This window comes from Crassostrea angulata, chromosome 6 (assembly GCF_025612915.1).
Source record: "Crassostrea angulata isolate pt1a10 chromosome 6, ASM2561291v2, whole genome shotgun sequence".
Lineage (NCBI taxonomy): Eukaryota > Metazoa > Mollusca > Bivalvia > Ostreida > Ostreidae > Magallana > Magallana angulata.
The window spans coordinates 14,672,501-14,695,000 of record NC_069116.1 but is presented as its reverse complement, the minus strand read 5'-3'; the positions used below and the strand labels follow the sequence as shown (position 1 = coordinate 14,695,000).

At 33.7% G+C, this 22,500-nt stretch overlaps 2 protein-coding genes across 9 annotated transcripts in view; one reads left to right on the top strand and one right to left on the bottom strand.

The window, feature by feature from the left end:
- Positions 1-9,759, top strand: part of LOC128187015 (lysophosphatidylcholine acyltransferase 2-like) — a 16,531-nt gene extending 6,772 nt beyond the window's left edge. For all 7 annotated transcript variants that reach the window (XM_052857041.1, XM_052857039.1, XM_052857045.1 and 4 more), the window contains 10 exons: positions 258-431; positions 802-860; positions 1,121-1,155; positions 1,478-1,532; positions 1,677-1,759; positions 2,000-2,125; positions 2,248-2,398; positions 3,243-3,341; positions 3,459-3,600; positions 6,539-9,759. In XM_052857041.1, the coding sequence (XP_052713001.1) occupies positions 258-431; positions 802-860; positions 1,121-1,155; positions 1,478-1,532; positions 1,677-1,759; positions 2,000-2,125; positions 2,248-2,398; positions 3,243-3,341; positions 3,459-3,600; positions 6,539-6,636 (1,022 nt within the window). In that variant the 3' untranslated portion in view covers positions 6,637-9,759. The remainder of the gene's footprint in view (positions 1-257; positions 432-801; positions 861-1,120; positions 1,156-1,477; positions 1,533-1,676; positions 1,760-1,999; positions 2,126-2,247; positions 2,399-3,242; positions 3,342-3,458; positions 3,601-6,538) is intronic.
- Positions 9,760-12,165: 2,406 nt separating this feature from the next.
- LOC128189619 (uncharacterized) lies at positions 12,166-18,459 on the bottom strand. Of its 2 annotated transcripts, none has more exons than XM_052861290.1 (5): positions 15,078-18,459; positions 14,903-14,998; positions 14,613-14,788; positions 12,836-13,419; positions 12,166-12,728 (listed from the first exon to the last, which is right to left on the bottom strand). In XM_052861290.1, the coding sequence occupies exons 1-5, from the start codon at positions 18,443-18,445 to the stop codon at positions 12,171-12,173; spliced, it is 4,782 nt and encodes a 1,593-aa protein (XP_052717250.1). In that variant the 5' UTR covers positions 18,446-18,459; the 3' UTR covers positions 12,166-12,170. The 2 variants fall into 2 exon arrangements, with proteins under 2 accessions (XP_052717250.1, XP_052717251.1); XM_052861291.1 differs by having other exon boundaries at positions 12,860-13,419; positions 15,078-17,341.
- Positions 18,460-22,500: the final 4,041 nt, after the last annotated feature.

Below are 22,500 nucleotides of genomic sequence, written 5' to 3'. Positions count from 1 at the left end.
TCTGAAATTTGTTATTTTGAAGTGAGTTAAAAATAGACTAACTCAAGTTTTATATCCTTTGTACTAAGAGAATTATTATTAATTACTTATTATTAGTAGTTCGATTACTTTTCCAATTAATGCACGATATCTAAAAAAAGATTTTAAAAAAAACCCTCTCATCGGTATATGTTATTTCTAATTTATCAACTTTTTCAAATTGATGAACTTTTCTTGTATTTACAATGGGGTATATAATTTGTTTCTGTGTTGATCAGCACTCATAGAGTACACTCAACCTGTGTTGGTCAAGAGAGAGGATCCAAACTCCAGAACAAATACAATAAAAGAAATCCACAAAAGAGCCCACTCGGGGGGAAAATGGCCCCAGATAATCATTTTTCCTGAGGGAACATGTACAAACAGAAGCTGCCTTATAAATTTCAAATCTGGTAAGTGGTATACCGGAACTGTGAAAGGCTAGGAATTTTACTTCTTATTTAGTAAGAAATGTGATGAAAATTGTATAGAACAAAAAAATATGAAAATTTATCATAAGATTGATGAATGGTTTTTCTTTTTCTGGTCTCCTTTGGCCAATATTTTCTTCAAGAGAAATATTAGTGTGATGGGTATCTTGATATTAAAGGATGTCTTGTGTTTTACAGTGGTATTTTATTTCTGTCAGATAAAATGCGTTTTTAAGTATATTATTCACATATCTATTGATTTTTATGAACAAAAGCCAGTGCAGGCAGAAGATCAGTGATATGGTTGTGAAAAGTTTGACATGATTTCCCAGTCCTGTGATTTGTGTTGTAGGTGCTTTTTATCCTGGCACTCCAGTGCAGCCTGTGTTAATACGATATCCAAATCAATTGGTAAGTTTCTGTAATTAATCTCTAAGCCTAAACTCTACTTAATATCTTGTACATGTATAATGTTAAATTATTTTTCATCTATGTGTACCATATTGATTCAGCTGACATTCAGTTAGTAAATACTGAGTTATACAAAGAGTTTTTAAAATGAGTAATCTTTGCTATAAATGCATAAAGACATTTTTATCTCCTAATACATGACAACGACATGTCTACCAACATTTCATTAAATGGTGATTGAGTTATGAATTGTCTTGCAGGATACCGTAACATGGACGTGGGAAGGTCCTGGGGCGTAAGTATAGCCAATCCTCTATGCACTTGCTTGTGTCAAGTTAATGTTAACACAGATACACTGCTGCAATACCTCACCTATCAAAGCCATCCATTATTTAGCCTGCTTCTTAGAAAAATCTTTCATTTTCAAAAGAATGTAATTTATATATTTTGATATTGGTAGTTATGTTCTCAAGTTTTAAACATGTTCCAGACATATATAGACCTTATTTTGCACATTTATAAACATATGTAACTTTTTTGTTTCATTCATACAACATTGTAATGAGATGATTTGACTGTTAGACAGTTTCCACATGCATCTTTTTTGTCTCTTTTAGGTTTGCCCTGCTATGGTACACACTATGTCAATTCAGAACAAATGTTGAAATAGAGGTACCGGTATAAGCTTTTTGTCACCAATCTTTTATTCTTTTATGATTTTGACAAAAGAGGTATATGAAAACATCTTTAATATCAGAATCAAAGGAATAATTAATGCTCATGGAGTCTACTTAAAATATGTTTTTGTCTTGGCAGTTTTTACCTGTATATACTCCATCAGAAGAAGAAAAAAAGAATGCTGCATTATTTGCTTCCAATGTTAGAGCAAAAATGGCAGAGTAAGTATTCAGGAGAGAGAGAGAGAGAGAGAGAGAGAGAGAGAGAGAGAGAGAGAGAGAGAAATTTACCCTGATAAGACCTTTATCTGTAAATGTATAAGCCTTAGGGTTATTTTATTTTGTTCAAGATCTATTTCTATGTGGTTGATCACCAGACAAATTTACAAAGTTAGACATTCCTTTGTACTGCTGTCATTCAAGATGATACTGTCATGTTGATTATGGCATCTTTTGTTCCAGGGCCCTGGGTGTTCCTGTCACTGACCATTCCTATGATGACTGCAGGCTGATGCAGAAAGCAGCCAAACTCAAGCTTCCCAAGTCTGCAGGCATTGTTGAGTTCATGAAGTTGAACAAGAAACTAGGGTAAGTATTTGTGACATTTAATCTATAATTGTTTTCAAACTGTAATCTAACAATATTTCCCAATTTGAAGGGTTGTGTCACATTTCTATATCAAAATGAGAGTGGCATTAATTTATTTGTAGATTGAAATTTGATGATGCTAATGATTTGTTGGATAAGTATTATGCCATCGCCAAGGACAGTGGAGGAGATATAACGTACGATGAATTTGCAAAATATCTTCATTTGCCAAAGTCAGATGCATTGGAGGAAGTTTTCAACTTATATGATCGGGTAAATTGAATAAGTAATTTTTTCATTTATTTATTTATATTTAAATTGATAAGTCTTATTTTTTTAAAAAGCTAAGATGAAATGCTTTCTTATTGAAAGTATTGTCATCAAGAGCAATTTTAATATTTAAAGTTTTTAGGGAAAAAGAGTTGCAAGTTGCAATTGGCAGCAATGAGTCGCCAAAAAAATCAGAGTTGTAAAATATACTGCTATTGTGATTGTTCTGATCACTCTGTGAATTATAATTTCTCAAAATCAGTCATGTGTGTTGAAGTGTAATGTAGAATTTTAAGATTCTTCTACTTATTTATCGGTAATATTTTCTGAAAATATTGAAATTTCATAATTATTCATAAATATTCAAAGGTTTGCAAAACTGCATGGAAGGTACAAAAGTGTTTTTTTTTTTCATTGCAAGCATTGCACAAAAAAAGAAGCTATATTAATTAACACATACACTTCTCCTTCCCCTTGTCCAAATATATTAAATTTACCCGCTTGAAGTAATATTTTTTGGTTTAAAATATATTGAGAATATGATGTTACATATACAACCTTTTGATTAATGTATAGATCATGTTTGATATTGTTTGTAGATAATTAATTCATGCGTTGCAAATTGAGAGTTATTTTAGATTGGAAAATCGTTTGCTATTAACATCTGAAGTAATAGCATACAAGGCATTGAAAGTCAACAAAGTCTGATGAAAAGTAAAAAGAATGTCAAACTCAGTACAGAAAGTCAATGTATGGAAGAGTCAGCTTGTTAAGCTTGATTCAGTGACAGATAGAGTGGCCTCACATAAAGATTTTGTTTTTAAGGTATCATGTTTTCTTTTATCAGAATGGATCAGGCACAATAGACTTTAGGGAGTATGTCATTGGACTGTCTCTGGTGTCCTCTCCAGAAAACACTGAGGATACCATCAAATTTGCATTCCAGGTAAAAAAGAATACAGATTAAGAAAGAAAATATGCATGAATATAAATCACCAGAGTTCCTCATGTTAACTCAAGCCTTATTTTTGATTCTCTTGATTTTGAGTCTCTTTATTATCAGTTGTTTGATGAGGGCAATAAAGGATACATTACCAAAGAAGAGCTGGGTACTATTCTACATAAAGCTTTCAACATGGACGGGCTTGATTCAGATGCTCTCTTTGAGGAAGTGGACCTCAATCAGGATGGAAGGATCTGCTTTGGTAGGTTACTGTGTTGTCTGCTTTGGTAGGTTACTGTGTTGTCTGCTTTGGAAGGTTACTGTGTTGTCTGCTTTGTTAGGTTACTGCATTGTCTGCTTTGTTAGGTTACAGTGTTGTCTGCTTTGTTAGGTTACAGTGTTATCTGCTTTGGCAGGTTGCAGTGTTGTCTGCTTTGGCAGGTTGCAGTTTTGTCTGCTTTGGCAGGTTGCAGTATTGTCTGCTTTGGTAAATGCAGTGTTGTTAGCTTTGGTCAATTACAGTTTTGTCTGCTTTGGTAGGTTACAATGTTGTCTGCTTTGAAAGGTAACAGTGTTGTCTGCTTTGGCAGGTTGCAGTGTTGTCTGCTTTGGTAGGTTATTGTGTTGTCTGCTTTGGCAGGTTGCAGTGTTGTCTGCTTTGGTAGGCTACAGTGTTGTCTGCTTTGTAAGGTTATAGTGTTGTCTGCTTTGTTAGGTTACAGTGTTGTCTGCTTTGTTAGGTTACAGTGTTGTCTGCTTTGGTAGGTTGCAGTTTTGTCTGCTTGGTGGGTTACATTGTTGTCTGCTTTGATAGGTTACAGTGTTGTCTGTTTTGTAGGTTACAAAGTTGTCTGCTTTGGTAAATTACATTGTTGTCTGCTTTGGGAGGTTTCAGTCTTGTGTGCTTTGGTATGTTGCAGTGTTGTCTGCTTTGGGAGGTTACAGTCTTTTGTGCTTTGGTATGTTGCAGTGTTGTCTGTTTTGGTAGGTTACAATGTTTTTCTTTGATATAAGGCTTTAGAATAAATAAAAATAGAAAATTTACAATAGTGTTAGGAAGTAATGTACTTGATTGCTTGAAAATACATGTACTAAGGTCGATTCTCAGTGATAAATTTAGTTTTGTTATTGAAAGATTATGTGTTCAATGTATGTGTATGTTTATTAAAACAAATTGGACAATTCACTGAATGTCTTAAAGTCAAAGCTTTTGAACTTTATAAACAAAATATGGCTTTTGAATTGATATCATTTTCATAATGATTTCAACATTCATTATTTTGAGGTTTCAATTTATATCTAAAAACATATAATCTGCTGAAATGCATGCAGATGAGCTTCATTGAAAGTTTCAATTGGTAGAACAGCATATTTAATTCACAAAGGCATAATTTTGTTATATAAAAATATGCAATACCAGTGATTTACATGATACTTTTGAATTATATATTTCATAGTTTTTTAATTTTAATCAATGGATTAAATGAATAACATTTATTTTCCAACATTCTATTTATCCAAAAATAAAATAATGTCTTGACTATACTAGTCTTTAAATATGATTGTAGATAATTATGATAAGCATTGGTCAACAGCAAATTAAAGTGTGACTTGTGTAACTATCCCAGTATGTAACACATTTAAAAAGACAATTAGCTCCACTCATAGTATGTATCTCCCCCAAAACAGGAGCACAAAACTGTTAAGAGTCAATTATTTATTAAAACAACATGTGTGATTATTTAATTGTTAATTGTAACACCTACAGTAATTATAACAGTTTTTTTGTGCTTTGAGTTGTAAATCTGGTAAACACTAAACTTGGGGATCAAAAAGCTGGACTAAAATTTGTACTCTAGCAGCTTTAGAGGTCAGGGGGAATAGGTGATTTAAGATTCATAAACCGACAGTGAAATGGCAAAGTATGTTTAATTGTGTTTTATGCTTAATGTTTGTATCTTCTATCCTAAACAGATGTTTTACATTGAGCAAATTAAAGAAATAAAGATCATAAATTTGTATTTCCCACTTTAGTGAAAATCAGTAGTATTTATCGGGACTGGAAATACCGGTATTTACCACCGGTAATTACCAGCACTGGTATTTCCCGGCCAACCCTGAATTTTACGTTGTAGGGTTGTTTACTTGAACCAGTTTCCTTGTAAAGTACTTAATAATCCTTTTCAGTAATCGACAGTTTGTAAGATAATTTTTCAAAAAGATATACATCTGTCATTAATTATATGTGGGTGTATCTAGCCATTTACATTAGAATGAAAACAGCATGTAATGTGGAGCATGCACGTACAATTTCAGATGAATTCAGAAAATATGTTGATGAGAAACCAGAATACTTGCCTGTTATCAAGGAACACATAAAACTGATAAACAATGAATCAGAGGACTATGTTGGTCTCTTGTGTGTTGCATTTTTTTTTACTTTGTTTAATTTCATGTTATTGGGTTTATCTTATTTCATTGCATTGTTTATTTTAACATTGATTAATTTTTGTTTATGCCTTTGGTTTAAATTAATTTACTGAATCAAAACATTTGTATGTGTTGAAATACATACAGTGAAAGTCAAGTCACTGTTCCACCTGTAAGATAACTTTGTTTGGCCAATATCTTTTGAGCCTCAAACGAGTTTGGCATATAATACATTGAACCTTTCAGTGAAGTCAAATCTCACATATTCAAGTATTTTGACCTCAAGTTACTGGAACAGTTACATGTAAATCTATTTTGACAAAGCCAGAGTTGCTGTCAAACATTTATTTAGATGACAGTTCAAATTCCAAGTAACTTAAAAACAATCTAAAGATTGATGCTTTGGTTCTGAATTCATAAGTTTTATCTATCTTTTGAAGCAAGGGTTTCGTTTTGTGTTATGCTTCTAGTCTTAACATTGAAACATTTCCAATGCCGAGGATGAAAGTCACTTATCAAAAGCAACTTTTTGTAGAGAGGATATCTTTAGATGACTGTACTCTATATCAAATTGACTATTGACATAGTTTTGGCTGTTTATTGTTTTGCCTTCCTTATTTGTTGTTGCATTTTAAAACAAAATTGTTTTGCAGTTCAATTTCATGTTAGTAAAGTGAATTTCCAAAAGATGTTTAAAGAACTTGCACATGATCATGGTACATATAATTACATTTTTTTATATATATAAATCAAATTTTATTTATTTACAGATGAATTTTCCCAGCATGCAATGAAGAAGCCGGAATATGCAAAGCTGTTCAAGACATACCAGGACACCAAAATGAATGGACATGAAAAACAGGAATAAGAAAATTTTTTTTTTTTAATTTTGCGAGTAATTGTACATGTAGTATTGGTTGATATAATGGAGCTGGTGCTGAATCTTTCAGTTTTGTTAAATTATACTTTGTTTAGACAGTATTACATATTACTAATTTAAAGGTTGCTTGTGTGACAATGTCATGGGGTTTTAAAATTTTGATTAAGGTTTTTATGATTTTTGTTAGACAGTATAATCTACAAAAATGGAGCACATTTCAAATGGTACTGTAGGTGACCTTTTCTTTGAAAACAAAATGGAACTTATATTCACAATTTTTAGTATGTAGCATAGGTGCTGTAAAATGCCTTCTGTAGATATCAAAAGATAAAAAAACACTGGGTGCTTTATTTGTATGTATATTTTTGCTATTGATAACGTGACATCAGAAAATTTCAATTTATTATATATAATTTTGTGCATGGTCACTTTTATAAAGAAATATGTAGAATTTTATGAGAAAGATATATGTACATGTACCACAAGTATAAGCAGACCTGCTATAGAATTATCTGGACATATTTTGCAAATTGGTGACAATTACACACTGGATACCTGCTTTGCAAACATGAATATCAGAAAGCTTTTGTGCAAGATGATAGTATATAGTTTTGATAGCATTATTTTGTTTTGCTGTTATGATTTTTTTTTTCTTTTTTTCTTCAGAGAGATCTCACTTGATAGATTTTGACATATATCACAATTGATTAATGTATTCAGATTTTCATCACTTTCTGATTTGGTTATGTTGTGGAGTCTCATTGTATGTTCCTTTCTTTCCATTTTGCTTTTATGCTTGCTCTGTATGATAACATTTAATATCACCTTAGAAATGATTTTAATAATGTTTTGAATGAATTTGGGCTTATTTGATGGTTGAAATAGAACTGAAATACTTCTAGGCTATTGTTTAATCGTCCCAATCTTTAGGCTTCTTAGTTTTATATTATACAGTTTTGTATTGCTTTGATAAGTGTTCAGTGTACATTTACCTACAAATCTGCATTTATTGTCATTGTGGTGAAATTATAAATATCTTTTGCCATCACTGATGGCAAAGCACCCCCTGATGACAGTGTTTAAAGGATGCAACATACACAGCAGGTGTACCATGGTCTCTGCTATTGTCAGTAGCCAGTACTCCTGACATGGTGTAAACTGACAATAGGCCCATATTGAATGTGGTTTACAAGGTGGCTCAAGTCCGAAAGAAATCTGATTATATAGGGTGATATAATTCATGACCTACAATGGCCGTATGTAGATTTTTGAATACATGTGTACTAGTATTTGTATGGAACCTTAACATGCCAATATGATTGTGCAGTCGTGAAATGTATAATGTTTCTTTCTTTTGTCTAACATATATTTTTCTTTCCAATGTCTAGTCATTATTCATATGCGAGCTCAATTTAAAGAAAATTGTGTTGGCACCTGTGCTTATGTGGGATGTATGTGCAATGTGGATAATTTAATTATATTTAGAAAACCTTTAAAAAGGGTTTGGTGTACATGTAGTGTCTGTGGTTTATTACATTTCAGTTATATGTATGTATGTTATGAATGGAGGGAGTGAACAGGATAACAGTCAACTGTTTGTGGCGTCACTATCAAATCTAGAGCAACAAATCCACATCAGGTTGTCTTTCCTTGTCTTGAAATAGGGAAAGTAGTTAAAAAAAACCCGTAACAGCATAAATTCTTATTTGTTGGCCACATTGATGGTCTTCTGTAATACTGTGGAATCATTTAAAGCTGTGGAGGTCAATTTTTGTGGTTTACCACATTTTTACAAGTCTGGGGGGATGAAATGTAATGAATTTAATTTTATAAAGTATGAATAGAAATTAAATCATAATATACTGAAGATGTGAATAAAAAAAAACAACCTGAACTTTATTTATTTTACAACGATTGATAAATAAATTCTACAACTTATATTAATATCTTTTGTTGATGCGGATGTTAGCGAGAGGGAGTCATTGATGGGAGGAAGGTGTACTGCCCAAAGAAAACATAAATGTCCAAGCGTTTAAATTAAAAGGTGATGGGTAAATTCGTAGTTGATTGTTACATGTGAATCCTCAAAAGTTGATCCACCATGACTATTAAATGATTCTGCAATAACTTTTTAATGTATGTAAGTTTTCAATGTCAATCAATATAAAATATTAGCAGAGGCCAGCAGTAATTATTTGTGGTGATTTGTTAAGTTTTGTTTAGATTTTGTTTCTTAACCTAGCTACTTAGAAATTTTTATCTGATGTTCCTTTATTTGCAGTCAAAGATTATTTTATCTCTAGATAAAAGGATTTGATTAAAAAAACAACAACAAAAAATGAAACTTTTTCAAAAAATTGAATACAATAAGTTTTACATTTGATTTATTATTCAAAGCAGAAAATGGAGAAGCTTTTTAAAGTCGAACTCTTCCACATTTTGTTTAAAAAGATTGAGTGTGGCTGTCTACTTATTTTATAAAGTTTTATTTGTCATGGTAAGGTCATAGACTTATCAACTACATGTATTATTTTGACAATAATTTTATTTTTAACATTTTCTCTTACTTATTTAACTTTCTATAAATAGATATTTTTATTTCTACACCAAAAACATTTCATATATTTTTGTCATAATGATAAAGATTACAATATTTATGATGAAAAGTAAACAATAATCATACAACAAATTTCATTATACTTCTAAAAAATAAAATCTTACATGTATATGTATTTCATATAAGAAATATTTATCATGTAGATTGATAAACATTTATACTCAAAACATTTTTGGTACATATTTCCATGTCATACTGAGTAAAATGTGTGGAAAGTACTGGATGCAACAATGAATTTGCTTAAAAGTATTGCATGTACTTGCATGTATTTACTAAGTACAGTTTTACAGAAATAATTTTTTCCTCAGGGCCAAAGGACTTGAGGTCTCCGTACATGTCATTTGTCTACGATTTATCTTCTGTATAAGCTGTGTCCATTTTCATGTTATATTGATATTAGTTACTCTACTGCCTGTGCATATTTTGACTTTCATGATCTGTGATTTTTATTCATGATATTTTGGAAGAATAAAAAACATTCAGTTATAGATGCAGTGAATTTCACCTTATTTGTGCTGAAAGGCCAGAAAGCTAATGCTATGGCCATTTGTGCTTAAACACTTTCCCATGTGGACCATATCTCAAGTCCTTACTTGCCAAATAAGATTAAATTATCACAGAGTATCAGCATTACAGTCTTACTATAGGTATGAGCATGGCATTCAAACAAAGGGAATGCTGTTTTCACAAATATCTGATAGATTCTCACCAAACTTGCACATTAGAATGGAGATTTATTATAGATTAAAAAAGATTCAGGACGTCATCCTAGAGTAAAGGGCATGGTCTCAAGGTCGAAAGTGACTTAAAATGACATTTTTAAGGTCAAGATCTAGTAAATGAAAGGTGCCTACAGGTTTATGAAATTCAAGATATAAATTCTTTCTATGATGCTTCATAACAATATCTTTGTTTCATAGGGTGTACCGGGGCTTAAATTTTTCGTAAACTCAATTAAAAATCATGTTTTAAACAACCATTTTCTATGAAATATGTAGGATAAAAGTAAGAAATCTCGGAGTTTTGTCCATTTTTGACTTATGAAATATATCTAGAATGCCTACAGTCTCTCCAAAAACGGCATGAAACAAGCTCTTGACCTCCTCTTTAAAATACTGTCAAATTGAATATAGGTACCGGGATTACTTTTCACGTGATTATATATAGAATGTCAAAATATTGTTTTATTTTCTACATAATTGCTTTAAAGTTGTAAAATACGGGAAAAGATTCATCAAAATCAATTATGACGTCATAATGGTTCTAGCAAATAAAAGACACTCTGGAATCATTTACTAGATCTTGACCTTAAACCGGGTTTTCCAACGGAAAAATCCGGTTATTAATATTGTGAAAATGGCGGGCGGGCGGCTGCCAAAAGGGTACCCTCATTGTACGGAAAACTCCCCCTACAGTTTTCAAGATAGGAAGTTGTTTTTTTGCAGATCAATTGTACATATATCAGAGGTGTGCTTATTATTAGGATATTGATTTCAGATAATTAATGAAAAAAATACCAGCTTTTGAACTTAGTCATTTTTTGGCAAAATATTCCTTATAGAGCACTCTATTTCACTTGATACGGTAGGTAGTGTTTATGATTCAGGGTTGACATGGATTATGGATATAGTTCACATAAAAGAAAACCCGGTTTGCTGTCACATTGACAGCTTTTCACTTGTTTTATAATTTGCCTACTTTTAGGAATATGATCATTCAATCTTGTCAGTAAAAGCAAATAAGGACCTGAATATCAAATGACATATCAATGGTCACTGTGACCTACGCTTTGAATTTTCGCATTTTTTTTTTTCATTTTCAAATTGTGTAAGATAAATATCTATAATAAACGGAGGCACAGAATCATAAAAATTTGTTGGTGCCTCCTTGGATCTGACAACGAGAAAGCAGAGCGTATTGATAAACTTCTTGACTGTAATTAGGGCCCTGCCCCGCGGGTTCTACAGTGCTCAGGCAGTCCATCCATCCGTCCGTCTGTCCAACATCGTTTGTCCAACTTATACTCCCCCCACAAACTGACTTTGGGTAAATGATGTGCAGTGACTTTGAACTAAGTTTCTTAGTACATGAATAGCGGACCTTTATGTAAAAACATTGTCTGTTCACATATTCTATTCCTTTGGCCAAATCTAGCTCATACTTCACCCAAAAAGTGCCTTTAGTTAAAAGTTTCTAAAGTCAAGGTCATAGCAGTCCACTATAAAGATCTCTTTTAGGCCATATCCTCCCTTAGCTCTGTCTTGCTCATACTTCATGGCGAGTGTGGGTAAAGGGTATGCCATGACCTTTGACCAAGGATCTAGGTTAAATGTGAGGCTCATTGCAGATCCCCTTAAAACCAAGTTTTGAGCGATGATCTAAAAATTGCTTGAATGTAAGGTTTTTAGTAGAATGAGTTAAATCTTTTTGTCAAATTCCAAGGTCATAAACGTGTGTGAAATATCCTTATCTCCTCTTTTTTCTCCACTTTGCCTTATATCTTATGTTACACCCATATGGTAACTGTTGGACAGAGAATGTGCAATGATCTTGAACTATGTTGTTAAGAGTTTTAGGTCAAAGCGGTGTCCTTAAAAATATCTTTTTTAAACGGGCTCTTTGAAACAGTAACTATCTCAAAACATCTGCTTTGTATTTTCGAAGCAGTGTACGTGAAATTTTGTCAAGAACAATTATTTACCCGAAGAGCGTTTCCATATCCCGTGGCGGCTTGTTAATTTATTTTAATAAACTATTCTTGTAATTCATCTCTCAAAGTGGGATCTTGTTTAGCCTAAATTTGGCTGAACATATTTTGTATGAAGCTTTGATCTCAAATTTATATTCGAGTTTTTCCTATATTATACAATTAATCAATGATTAATAAAACTTTATTATCTTTGAATCAATGAGACAATTGACTGCCGTCGCTGCTCTTTCCTTGAGTATAGATGTATCTGATACCACCATTGTTAACTGTGGAAGAAATCACATTGGCGGATCGAGAAAAGGTTACCAAATCATAGGGATATTGATAGACAGTGGGAACAGCTTGCAAGTGCATATCTGAGAAGTTGTTGTTTGAGTTCTGACTTTTGGCCCCCTGATTGTTACGGGGTAGAAACCTTTCTTGAGGTTTTCTTCGTTTTAATGGTCTAAGAACTGGCGCCAAAAGTTTTGGGTCTATGAGAATCTGTTCGTTACGTACACAGCCTTGAGACAAACGTCGAAACTGGTCCGCTACCAACCAGTTATTGAGAAAACAGGAAGGCGAGTTCAGTTCGCAACAGTTCGAAGGATTGTCTAGCTGAGATTCTCTAGAAGACTGAGATGTGATTTTGTCAAAATCTGATGAAATCAATTCCATTCTCTCTTGACAAATGTTATTGCTTGCTGAATTGGTAGGCATGGTAATGAGATACTCATCTGTGACCTCTAAATCTGGTAACGTTTCTTGATGCATCTGAAATTTAAAAAATAAAAGATAGTGTTAATAAGATTGCATTTTTAAAATAAAATACCCCAGTACTAGAAACAGAAATAAACATATAGGTTGAGGAAAGGGTAGACCTGAGAAAGAATTTCCGTAGAAACCTGTGAATTTGCTTCTGGAAGATCATCAAGGACTGAACAGTCAGCGAACTCGAATTCACAATCGAGCAAATCATCCAAAATGGCGTTGTATTCGCTGCACACGATGGGCACACCATTGACTGACACTTTGCTGTTCGTTTCCAGGTCGTTGAGATCTAGCAGAAGTTCGGCAAGGGTTTCCGAGCGAATGTGCTTCGAGAAACTGACACCTTCTCCAACAATCAACTTCCGGGTGATTTCGCTGAATTCCTCCCGCATTGCTATTCTCTCTTGATCGCGCTTCTGACGTTCTATGTGACGAACGGTTTCCCTTGCGTCGAGAATTATTTGATAAAGGAGCTTATGGTACACCCCTTGCATGTCTGTCGTTTTGGATTCCTTCTTCTTTGCTTTCTGAGATTCTATTTTGAATTCCTTCATCATTCTGATATACGTTTCTTTTGACGTTTCAGATATGTATTCTAAATTCTTGGCAATCTCCAATTGTTGTTCAGATCTCTTTAGTTGAAGAAAATACTTCATCTGGGAATCAGAACTAAAGTCTTCTTTGCTTGCTTGGTCTGAAAAAGCGATTTTACCTCCTACACAAGACACCGCGGACCATGTTAAGATTATAAGCAATTTACAATGTCTACGTTTCTACTACGGTTTGGAGTATCAATGTTTTAGTCTACCAATCATCCATTTTCCCCTGAATATAAATAAGACCTTACGATTTTTCGCTATTAACAGAAAAAAATCCATATACGAGAGGAAAATAATAAAGTTTTTATAACATGATATCAAGAAATTGAGCTCTAATTTACCATTATGATGAGTATTGATTTTCTGTAATAACCTTTTTTATAACTGGGTTCTACACGCACCGATTTTGTTTGTATATAACACACATTAACATCACAGTAAGTCACCACAATGGTAATGGATAGTATACAAACCAAAGAGCTGTGGTTTTTTGCTTCTTTATTTATCAAAGTGAATCAGCAAGGAAGAAAAAATTGACCGTTTGTTTTTCGCATGGTTTATGGTTAATCTTTTTCTATAACGACGAAACACACCCCATGCACTTTTATTAGAATAAAAAAAAGTTGGCCCATTGATAAATGATTCCACTTTTCATAGAATGCCAGTAATATCTGGTGTGTTTGACTGTAGACGACTTTTAAAATACTAACAAGGAAAAAACGTTAATTGTTGATTTCATTAATCTTAAATTATTCACTGGAAACTAAAGTTAGTCAAACGTTGCAATATCAGAAATGTGGCATTTTTTTCGATTTTTATCGAAAAAATATAGAAATTTCTTGCCTCTATTGATTTGAAATTTTGTTCCAGTTTGGCAGATTATAGACTGAGTTTGTTTAATTCCCTTGAAATTGTGAATTATGTTTTTAGACCAAATTAATAACAAAGAATATGTAACATCATTTAATTGATTATAGAAATAAGGATTAAGATAACCCCTTTGTTCTTTACAACTACGTTTATGTTGGGATATATTCTGTTTTTGTTTGGGAGAGGGGGGTGAATCGAAATCGTATATAAATATAATTAACCAACTTTAACAAGTCTAAAAAAATACAAACACTCTCAATAAAGACAAAAAAGAACCCATCGGGAATCTTTATCAAAAACAAATTTTCATATCAATCAGGAGTAGTTACATTTTTAATTATTCATACATCATGCGCATGACCTGATTTTAGAGGCATTGATACGATTTGAGAGATAGAGAGAGAGAGAGAGATTAAACCTTTTTTCTTTTTGGTCGTAGAATGACGATTTTCATCCTTGGTGGCGCTTTGCGCTCTTTGGTAGTACTTCAGCCTCTCTTTGGTTCCCAGAGCCTCCCACGCTATCCGCATCATCTCCTCCACCCCCGCAGAATCGCGACCCTGGCAGGTCAGTTGAAAGTGTCGCCGGTTCTCACTGTATTGAAATTTTAAGCATTCAAAAATTTCATATTTAAGCATCCATGTATAATACGATGAATTTTCTTTTGGAGAGAGAGAGAGAGAGAGAGAGAAATGTTTGTCATCATACCTAGACCAAAGAATACTGGCATGTTTTCCTATTGTCTGATTCTGAAGTAAAGCGAGGTCTGCAGCCGAACTTCTTGTCGGAGTCGATGCCGTTGAACTAGTGGGTGAAAACTGGGATTTATTTTACTTGTGTATTTGCCTTCGAATTCTTTTTAAAATTCAAAATTAATACTCACTTAAAAAGTGTGCTAGTTTTGTCATTTGACACACTAGCTGGCATTGACCTGGGATGTTGTTTTTCTTTGTTGCGGGACGGTCTTAGCTCTATATCTGGGTTATCTAAAACACAGGCTACCTCCCCCTCCCCTGAGCGAGTCTTGCTACGAGTCTGCTTACGTAAAGCCGCGCCCTCCTTCTTATTTATCTTTACCATATCTTGTGAATTTTTCACGAGTCCTTTTTCTGTGGTTTTGGGGCCAATTGAGTATCGTTCAGGGGTTTGCTGTACGCCCGAGAGTTGATGAGACTGTTTGATTATCTGAGCGCCATGGTCCGTTTTCCTGACCACAATTTTGAGTGGTTCATGTTTTGCCTCAGCTTCTTCAGTCTTTGAGTTTAGAGTGGTTCGACTGCTCTGTACTTGGCCATGGTGTTCTGTTCTGACACTAGATACCGAATATTTCTGACTGGTATGTTCCGATATTTCAGGCAGTGATTCATGAGAAGGCATCTCGCGATTTTCTGTGGGCCTACATTTTCCCGCAAGTTTCACCTCTCTAATTTTCGCAGATTCTTCTACCTGATATACAATTGTCTGCAAAATATCTGTAATAATATCTAATTGCAAGCTACCAATTATCTCTGTTCTTTGTTTATCAATATTCGATTTCTCCATGATAATTTCATTTCTGTTATCTTGTACTCTCTGGTTGTCTTTCGTTCCTTCTTTCGCACATTCATTTTCATACTCTAGTAAGGAAGTAATCTGCGTTTCTACATGTACATCATTTTGACTGATGTTTATTGGGCTTTTAGCAGTTTTTGTAAGTGCATTGTTACTGAACTCTGTTGAATGACTCGAGTTAATAATATGATTTTGAACAGCCCCTGTCTCCTCCATACATTCCTGAGTAGGGGCACCTGTTTGTAGTTTGATGAACTGAGAGTCGTTTGACTGTTCTAGTTTTGTTTTATTATCTTCATCCTCTTGAATGTCATAGTCTAACGATTCCCTCGCAGAAATTAATTCAGGATGTCTTTTTTTGTCCTGGTCTCGATTCGGTTTCTTTTTGTCAATAAACCTGATTAATTTCCCTTGTTCTTTTGTTACACCTGTATCACAATCCTCACAAATCCCACTTGTTTCTTTATCTTGATTTCTTTCATCACCTTGTTTGACTTTGTTGCGGTGAGGTGTTCTTCTGGTGGCCATACTGAATGTTACTTGACTTGCCTGTGTTTTGCTTTTTGGGGTCGTCTTTATTTCTCTTTGGCATTCAATATCTTTGTTTTGCTCAATCGTTGTGTTCTGTTGATTCTTTGTAACATCAGCTGCGGTTTGGTGCTCTCTTTCCTCACTTTTAGTTGACCTAGCTGTAGCTTTGTTTTTGTTTGTAGCAGGTTCATTAACGTTCGTTAATTTCAGCTCAAGATTTTTCTTTCCGCCACCGCAATCATCCGTAATTACTGAAGAGCTATTTAACTGGGTGCTATCAGACAGCAAAGCTCTTGCTGATCTGTTTAGCTTAGAACCAGTCTCTTGTTGGTTTGAGGGAACAGCTTGGCTAGAAAGACACTTAGGAGTCCTTCCCGAAGATCGTTTTTCTTGGAGCCTCGCACTCCGCTTCGGAGTGATAATAGAGCAATCCACTGATGTGGTTTGGTTTGATAAACTGCAACTTTTGTCTTCAACACACTCGTTATCATCATCCGTAAGCATTGGTATACTGGGTTTTTCATGTTGCTTTGCTTTCCGTTTCTTTTCATTTTCGCATTCCTCTTTGAATTTTGATAAAATCTCTTGAACATCTAATCCTCCTTTCTGTTGACCATATCTTGTAAAGATTGTTGATTTGGACGACTTTGGCACTTCTTTGGAACAGTTCTGATGTTTATTTACTTCGTCATTGGATACCGATCCTTTAACGTTATTCCTTACAGTTCTCTGTTGATATTTTGCCAAACTTTCACTTTTCAACAAGAAGTCATTGTAGAGATCAGTGAAGCATCTTCTTTGATTTCCGTCACTTGCACTGGAATCTGTGTTTTGTCCGTCCGTACCGCCTTTCTTTGTCCTTTGGGATTTGTCATTTTCATAGGAACCGCCTTTTTTTGGAGTTAGACGTTTAAAACGAATGGGCATAAATCCTTCCCATAATTCATCATCTTTAACTTCGCTTCGCAGTTTCTTTCTTCTTATAAATGGTTCCTCTTCAGATAATCTCCTCTTAATTCTTTTTCTCTTTTTTATCTTTGGTTTTTCAGTATTGTCAAGATCAGAACCAACCTCTTCCTTTAATTTTTTTGAATTCCGCTCATGCTTTATTGGTATTGCGGGGCTTATGGACAATTTTTTACTACAAGACCTTGTGACTGGGCTTGCACGTGGAGTTTCGGATGTCGACATTTGAAGGCTCCTTGAAGAAATCTTAAATTCTGTAGATTTTAATGGCGTATGTTTTTCAAGTGGCGGTTGCTTTGGTGTGATTAGGCCTCTGGATTCTTGGTTGAGATCAACTTCTAAATTGGTACTAGGGGAACAATAGAATCGGCGTCCTGATCTGAATATTATGCCTTTGGAACTCTCCGTCGATTCTTTCAGTTTCGGAGTCAGTTTATCTCCTCTTGTTTTTTCTCTCCTTAAACGAAGTAATTCTGACGACGTGTCCTGTTTGTTTGACGAGCTTGACGGTGTTCCCGACATTCTTGGAGATTTAATTGGGGTTGAACTATAACAATTTCGATTGGGAGAGTAAAAGATTCGACGCCCTGATCTAAAGTGTATGCCCGGAGAGGTTTCGGGGGAATCTGCGATTCTTGGATTTAGTCGTTCCGAACATTTTCTTAGTATTTGCGGAGACTGTTTTTTAATAGGAGTTTTCTTTATTTGGGGTGATTTGTTTGTGGCGATTGCATTTTTCGATTCTTCATGAATACCCCTACCTTTGGCTTTTAATTTAGGGCTTATGTGATGGTTGATTTGACGTCCTGATTTAAAGACAATATCGGGGGAACAGTTTGGCAGTAATTTTTGTTCCATTGAAGCTCTTGTTTTTGGCGAATATGATTTTGACGGCGTGCACTTTTCACCTGACGAACTAACAACACTTTTGGATACTTCAAGTTTATTTGAATTAACAGGGGGTTTTGAGCTTGAAGTATAATGAATTCGGCGTCCTGATCTAAAGTATATACCAGACGAACTATCAAGCGCTTCTTCGAAATCGGAGGGTATTTTCTTCTTATTTGAATTGTATTTATTGATTTGTGGAGAATAACACAACCTAGTTTTTGAATTTGATGTATAAATTACACAATCCACCTTTCTTTTCAGATTATTCGGCGTGCATTCTCTACTCACGTTTCTCGTCCTTGGGGGTGTCATATGGCTACTTTGTCCAGCATGATGATTTCCTTCTTCTGTCTGTTTTCTGTCTTCCTGTTTACGTTCTATTTTCTTTCTCTTCATGATTAAATTCGACGTAATGGTTATGAATTTTAAAGAACAAACCCCAAGTTTTGAAAAGGATCTTCAACTGCTATATAATTGACTATGACGTCACTTATTTGCTCATTTATTTTGACGTCACACATGATTCGTACACCATAAAACTTTGGAACTTTATTCGTATAATAACACGCATATATTTTAATGAAAAAATGTAAAATAATCCAAAGGCTACAAAAGATGACTATTATCGATACTTTTATTTCATACAGTTTGAAATGTTGTAATGTGTAAACATTATGCCTTCATACAATTTTTTGGTTGTCTACCAAGAGCTAATCTTAAATAATGAATCTGTATATTTATGTAATAATATGTAAATTCAACGCAAGACATACGTGAAATTATATTTTATAGTTAGGTTTGGGCTGGGTTATTCTTCTACGATTGACCATTATTATTACTAGCCTAATGTATGAAGGCCTACGCGTATTTTTACGAGTTAAAAAAATAGAACGCAACTGCAAAATTTCCTATACTGTTTTTTTCTCGTAAAAGGGCGATAAAAGAGTTATGTAAAAAAAAACCTATAAAGCATTGTTTCCAGTTTGTGTTTGATTCGTAAAGTGCAATATAGACGAACACTGCGATGATATTGTTTGTGGAAAGGTTGGTTCAGTCAGCTGAAATTGCACTAAGTAGATACATGTACCGTATACTAAAGTATCCGGTTTCCACGCGTGTCACTAGATTTGCAAAAAATGACGAAAATGTGTAAATTTTTTATATGCTTAAGTCATATTTTGCGATATGAATTATTTTTTCAAAGCAAACAATACTGGATATGATTTTAGGATATTTATCATTTTGCGATGTATAAGTGATCTCTAAAAAGCAAAAAAAACAACAAAACAAAAAAAAAACACAAAAAAATGTCATCGCGAAAAATGACCGGATATACTCCAATACCGGATGAAAAGCAAAAAAAAAAAAATCCTCTCTAAAATCGCCCAATGACCGACATGCGAACTTGGTTGGTACGATTGATTTATTTTACTACATTTCCGACTATCCTCGTCTTCTACTTTGTTGTTCATTCTATATGTTTTCCGTATTTTGCCGATATCACAGGACGTAGATAATTTATTGGAGTGATTAGGGATGTAATTTGATACATCTGTCTGATTTTCCGTGTTTGATGTCTGATGGACAATACAAGCTATATGTATGCATGGTCGCTGGTATCTGTGTCTCTAATGATTGTCCGTCCGTCTGTCATGTGTACTTCAGTAGTTTACACTTTCTACCCCCCCCCCCAAAAAAAAATCAATTTGTCAAAGTCGTATTAAATAGTAATCTGCAAAGCAAATCTTCAACTAGGATAAATTTAGTAAACCTTCACTCTGGGATGATTGTTTTAACAATTACACCCCTATATAATACGTAACATGTACACAATAATGATAAAAATTTCTTCTATGGAAATGCTATGTGGATGTTCCCGATTAATGATAATAACATGGTTACAAGTATTCGGCATGAAATAATTATGCACACATATTTAGGCTATTATATGCACGATGCATTTGTCATTATGTTACAGAAACAAAGATGCATTTCATTTTGTATTCGCGCACATCAGAATAAAGGGTTATTATGCAATTGTTATAACATATTTTGTAAACAACTCGTCGCCAGTTAACTTAGAAATGATTTACTATCTCGTAATTCTTTATTTCAGATGCTGCTTACGTAGATTATAGCTCAATATTTCTGCTGCAGACAGAAATGTGATGTCGGGGAATGTGTTCACAAATGAAGCTGTCATATATACTTGGATGAAATACCTCTTAAATTAACGATTAAATCTGCTTGCTCAGTCAACTCTACAAATAGTATCAACGATTCAGATTCAATAGTTTGCGGGCCAAATCATCAATAGTTTCTATAGTCAGAAGCGGACCCCCCACCCTGCACACACACAAATAAATTTACTGCAAAAAAAAAAAAAAGAAACAAAAATACACACTGGAACACCTAATTTCCGGACCAAGTGTTCGGAATCCCAAATTTGTCAGGAGTATTATTTGTTGAAGTGCATTACTAATGTCTTGATCCTAAAAGTTTCAAGATGTGTTTTTTATTTATTTTTTTGTTGTTGTTGGTTTTTTATATTCGAAAATTCCTTTAATTAGAAGGATAATTGGTTACTGCTACACCAGCCTTATTGGATCCATTCAAACAACCCACAAGATTCTCTGGGTAAACTATAGATTCTTTGGTTAGGTCGTAGAGAATAATAAAGGTTCTCTATCTAGTCATGTTTTAATTTTATTTGTAAAAGTAAATTGTATCAGAAAGAACAGTAGTGATAAAAAAAAATTTGTAATGGAAAATTTGGTTAACCAAAGGGTATACATTCAGAATGATCCTAAATGCATTTTTTAACAGATAAAAAAAAAATGAATTCCTTTGCTCATTAAAAAGATATTCCCTATTTGCCGTGTATATTATTTAACTTTGTTTTTAATTTTAACTATTATTCGTTAAACTTTAAATATCTTTTAGTGTTTATGTCATGTGAATACTAGTATGCAATAGTTAAAAATTGTACACTAAAGAACCTTCATACATTCAACGATTCTTTTTATTATTCTGCTGCACCTTGTGTCCGAATACACAATGAAAAAACTATCGACTCAAAAGAAATCACGTGTCATTATCGTCTTATCTAGCACACATATATCTATTTAATGGAACAGGAGAGACCGCATATATCAGATAACTTGACAAGACAACAGTCATTACAATAAAATAGAATGATTATATGAATCTTTATTACTGACGGGAGTACAAGGTACATCAAAGTATCGACTTTCTGTTAGAGTCTTTTGGATAGAATAAATATTTCAGTATATATTTGATTACCGTTCAAAATCTGTTGTTTATCATATTTAGACAGACGAAATTAGGCAAAACAGAATTATAAGAGACATACTACTGATATATCACTCATGACTGGATGAGCTGAAGAGCTGAGTTTGTCTTGCTAAGTGTAACTTGCGTCATTTCCACATCTTGGCATTTGTGAGAACAATTGCAGTCCTCCAATATGCAAGAGTTATCCGAGTGTCATACAACCTTGTAAATGGCCCACAAAATTGCCAGGAATAAAAATTATGACGTTCATGAATATCTACGCATTACTGGGGAAAAAGTAAAAAAATACGTCACTTTAGTAAAGGCATCCTTGTCCATCTTATCCTAATCATATGTTATTTAATACCATGGCAATCTCCCTTCGTCTCTTGATACCAAGGGGTGTAAATCATTGGTTCCAAGCTAAGTCATTGACTGAGATTGTGCTTTGTACTTTGATAACATGTTTGCTAGAAAAGTTACACCACGGCGTGTAAATCATCGGTTTCAAGCTAAGTCAGAGACTGTGATAGTACTTTGTACATTGAGAGCACGTTATACAAAAAAGTTACGGCTGTTATGTATGTAATTACAAGTCAGTAACTATTTATGACAAACGTTATGGTTATTTAAGGAGACCGTCTTAAGTTTTCATTGCGCATGTTTATGCGCATTCTAGTATAATGTTGTGTATTTATACTTCTTATGAATTTTCGATATCATTTATGAAATTGATTACAATAGACAGAATACAGAAAAAAAATACATGTATTTAGAAATTTTAAGGAAATTTTTATTTTTCAAACGATTTCCCGTTGCACGATAGGGGGGCAACCATTGTGCTTTTATGACGTTATGTTAAAATGAAGCGTTGTAGGAGTGCGTTATATCATAAGAAATAACATAAAAGAAAAAGCAAATAAAGAGCAAAAGAGATGGCCCCCACTAAAAACCAGACGATAGAATTTGGTATTTTTTCAGATAAGGTAGAAAATGATATTACTAATCACATACATGTATAACAATTTGAGAAAAAAAGCAATTGAAGCGTTGTAGCAGTGCATTATATTATA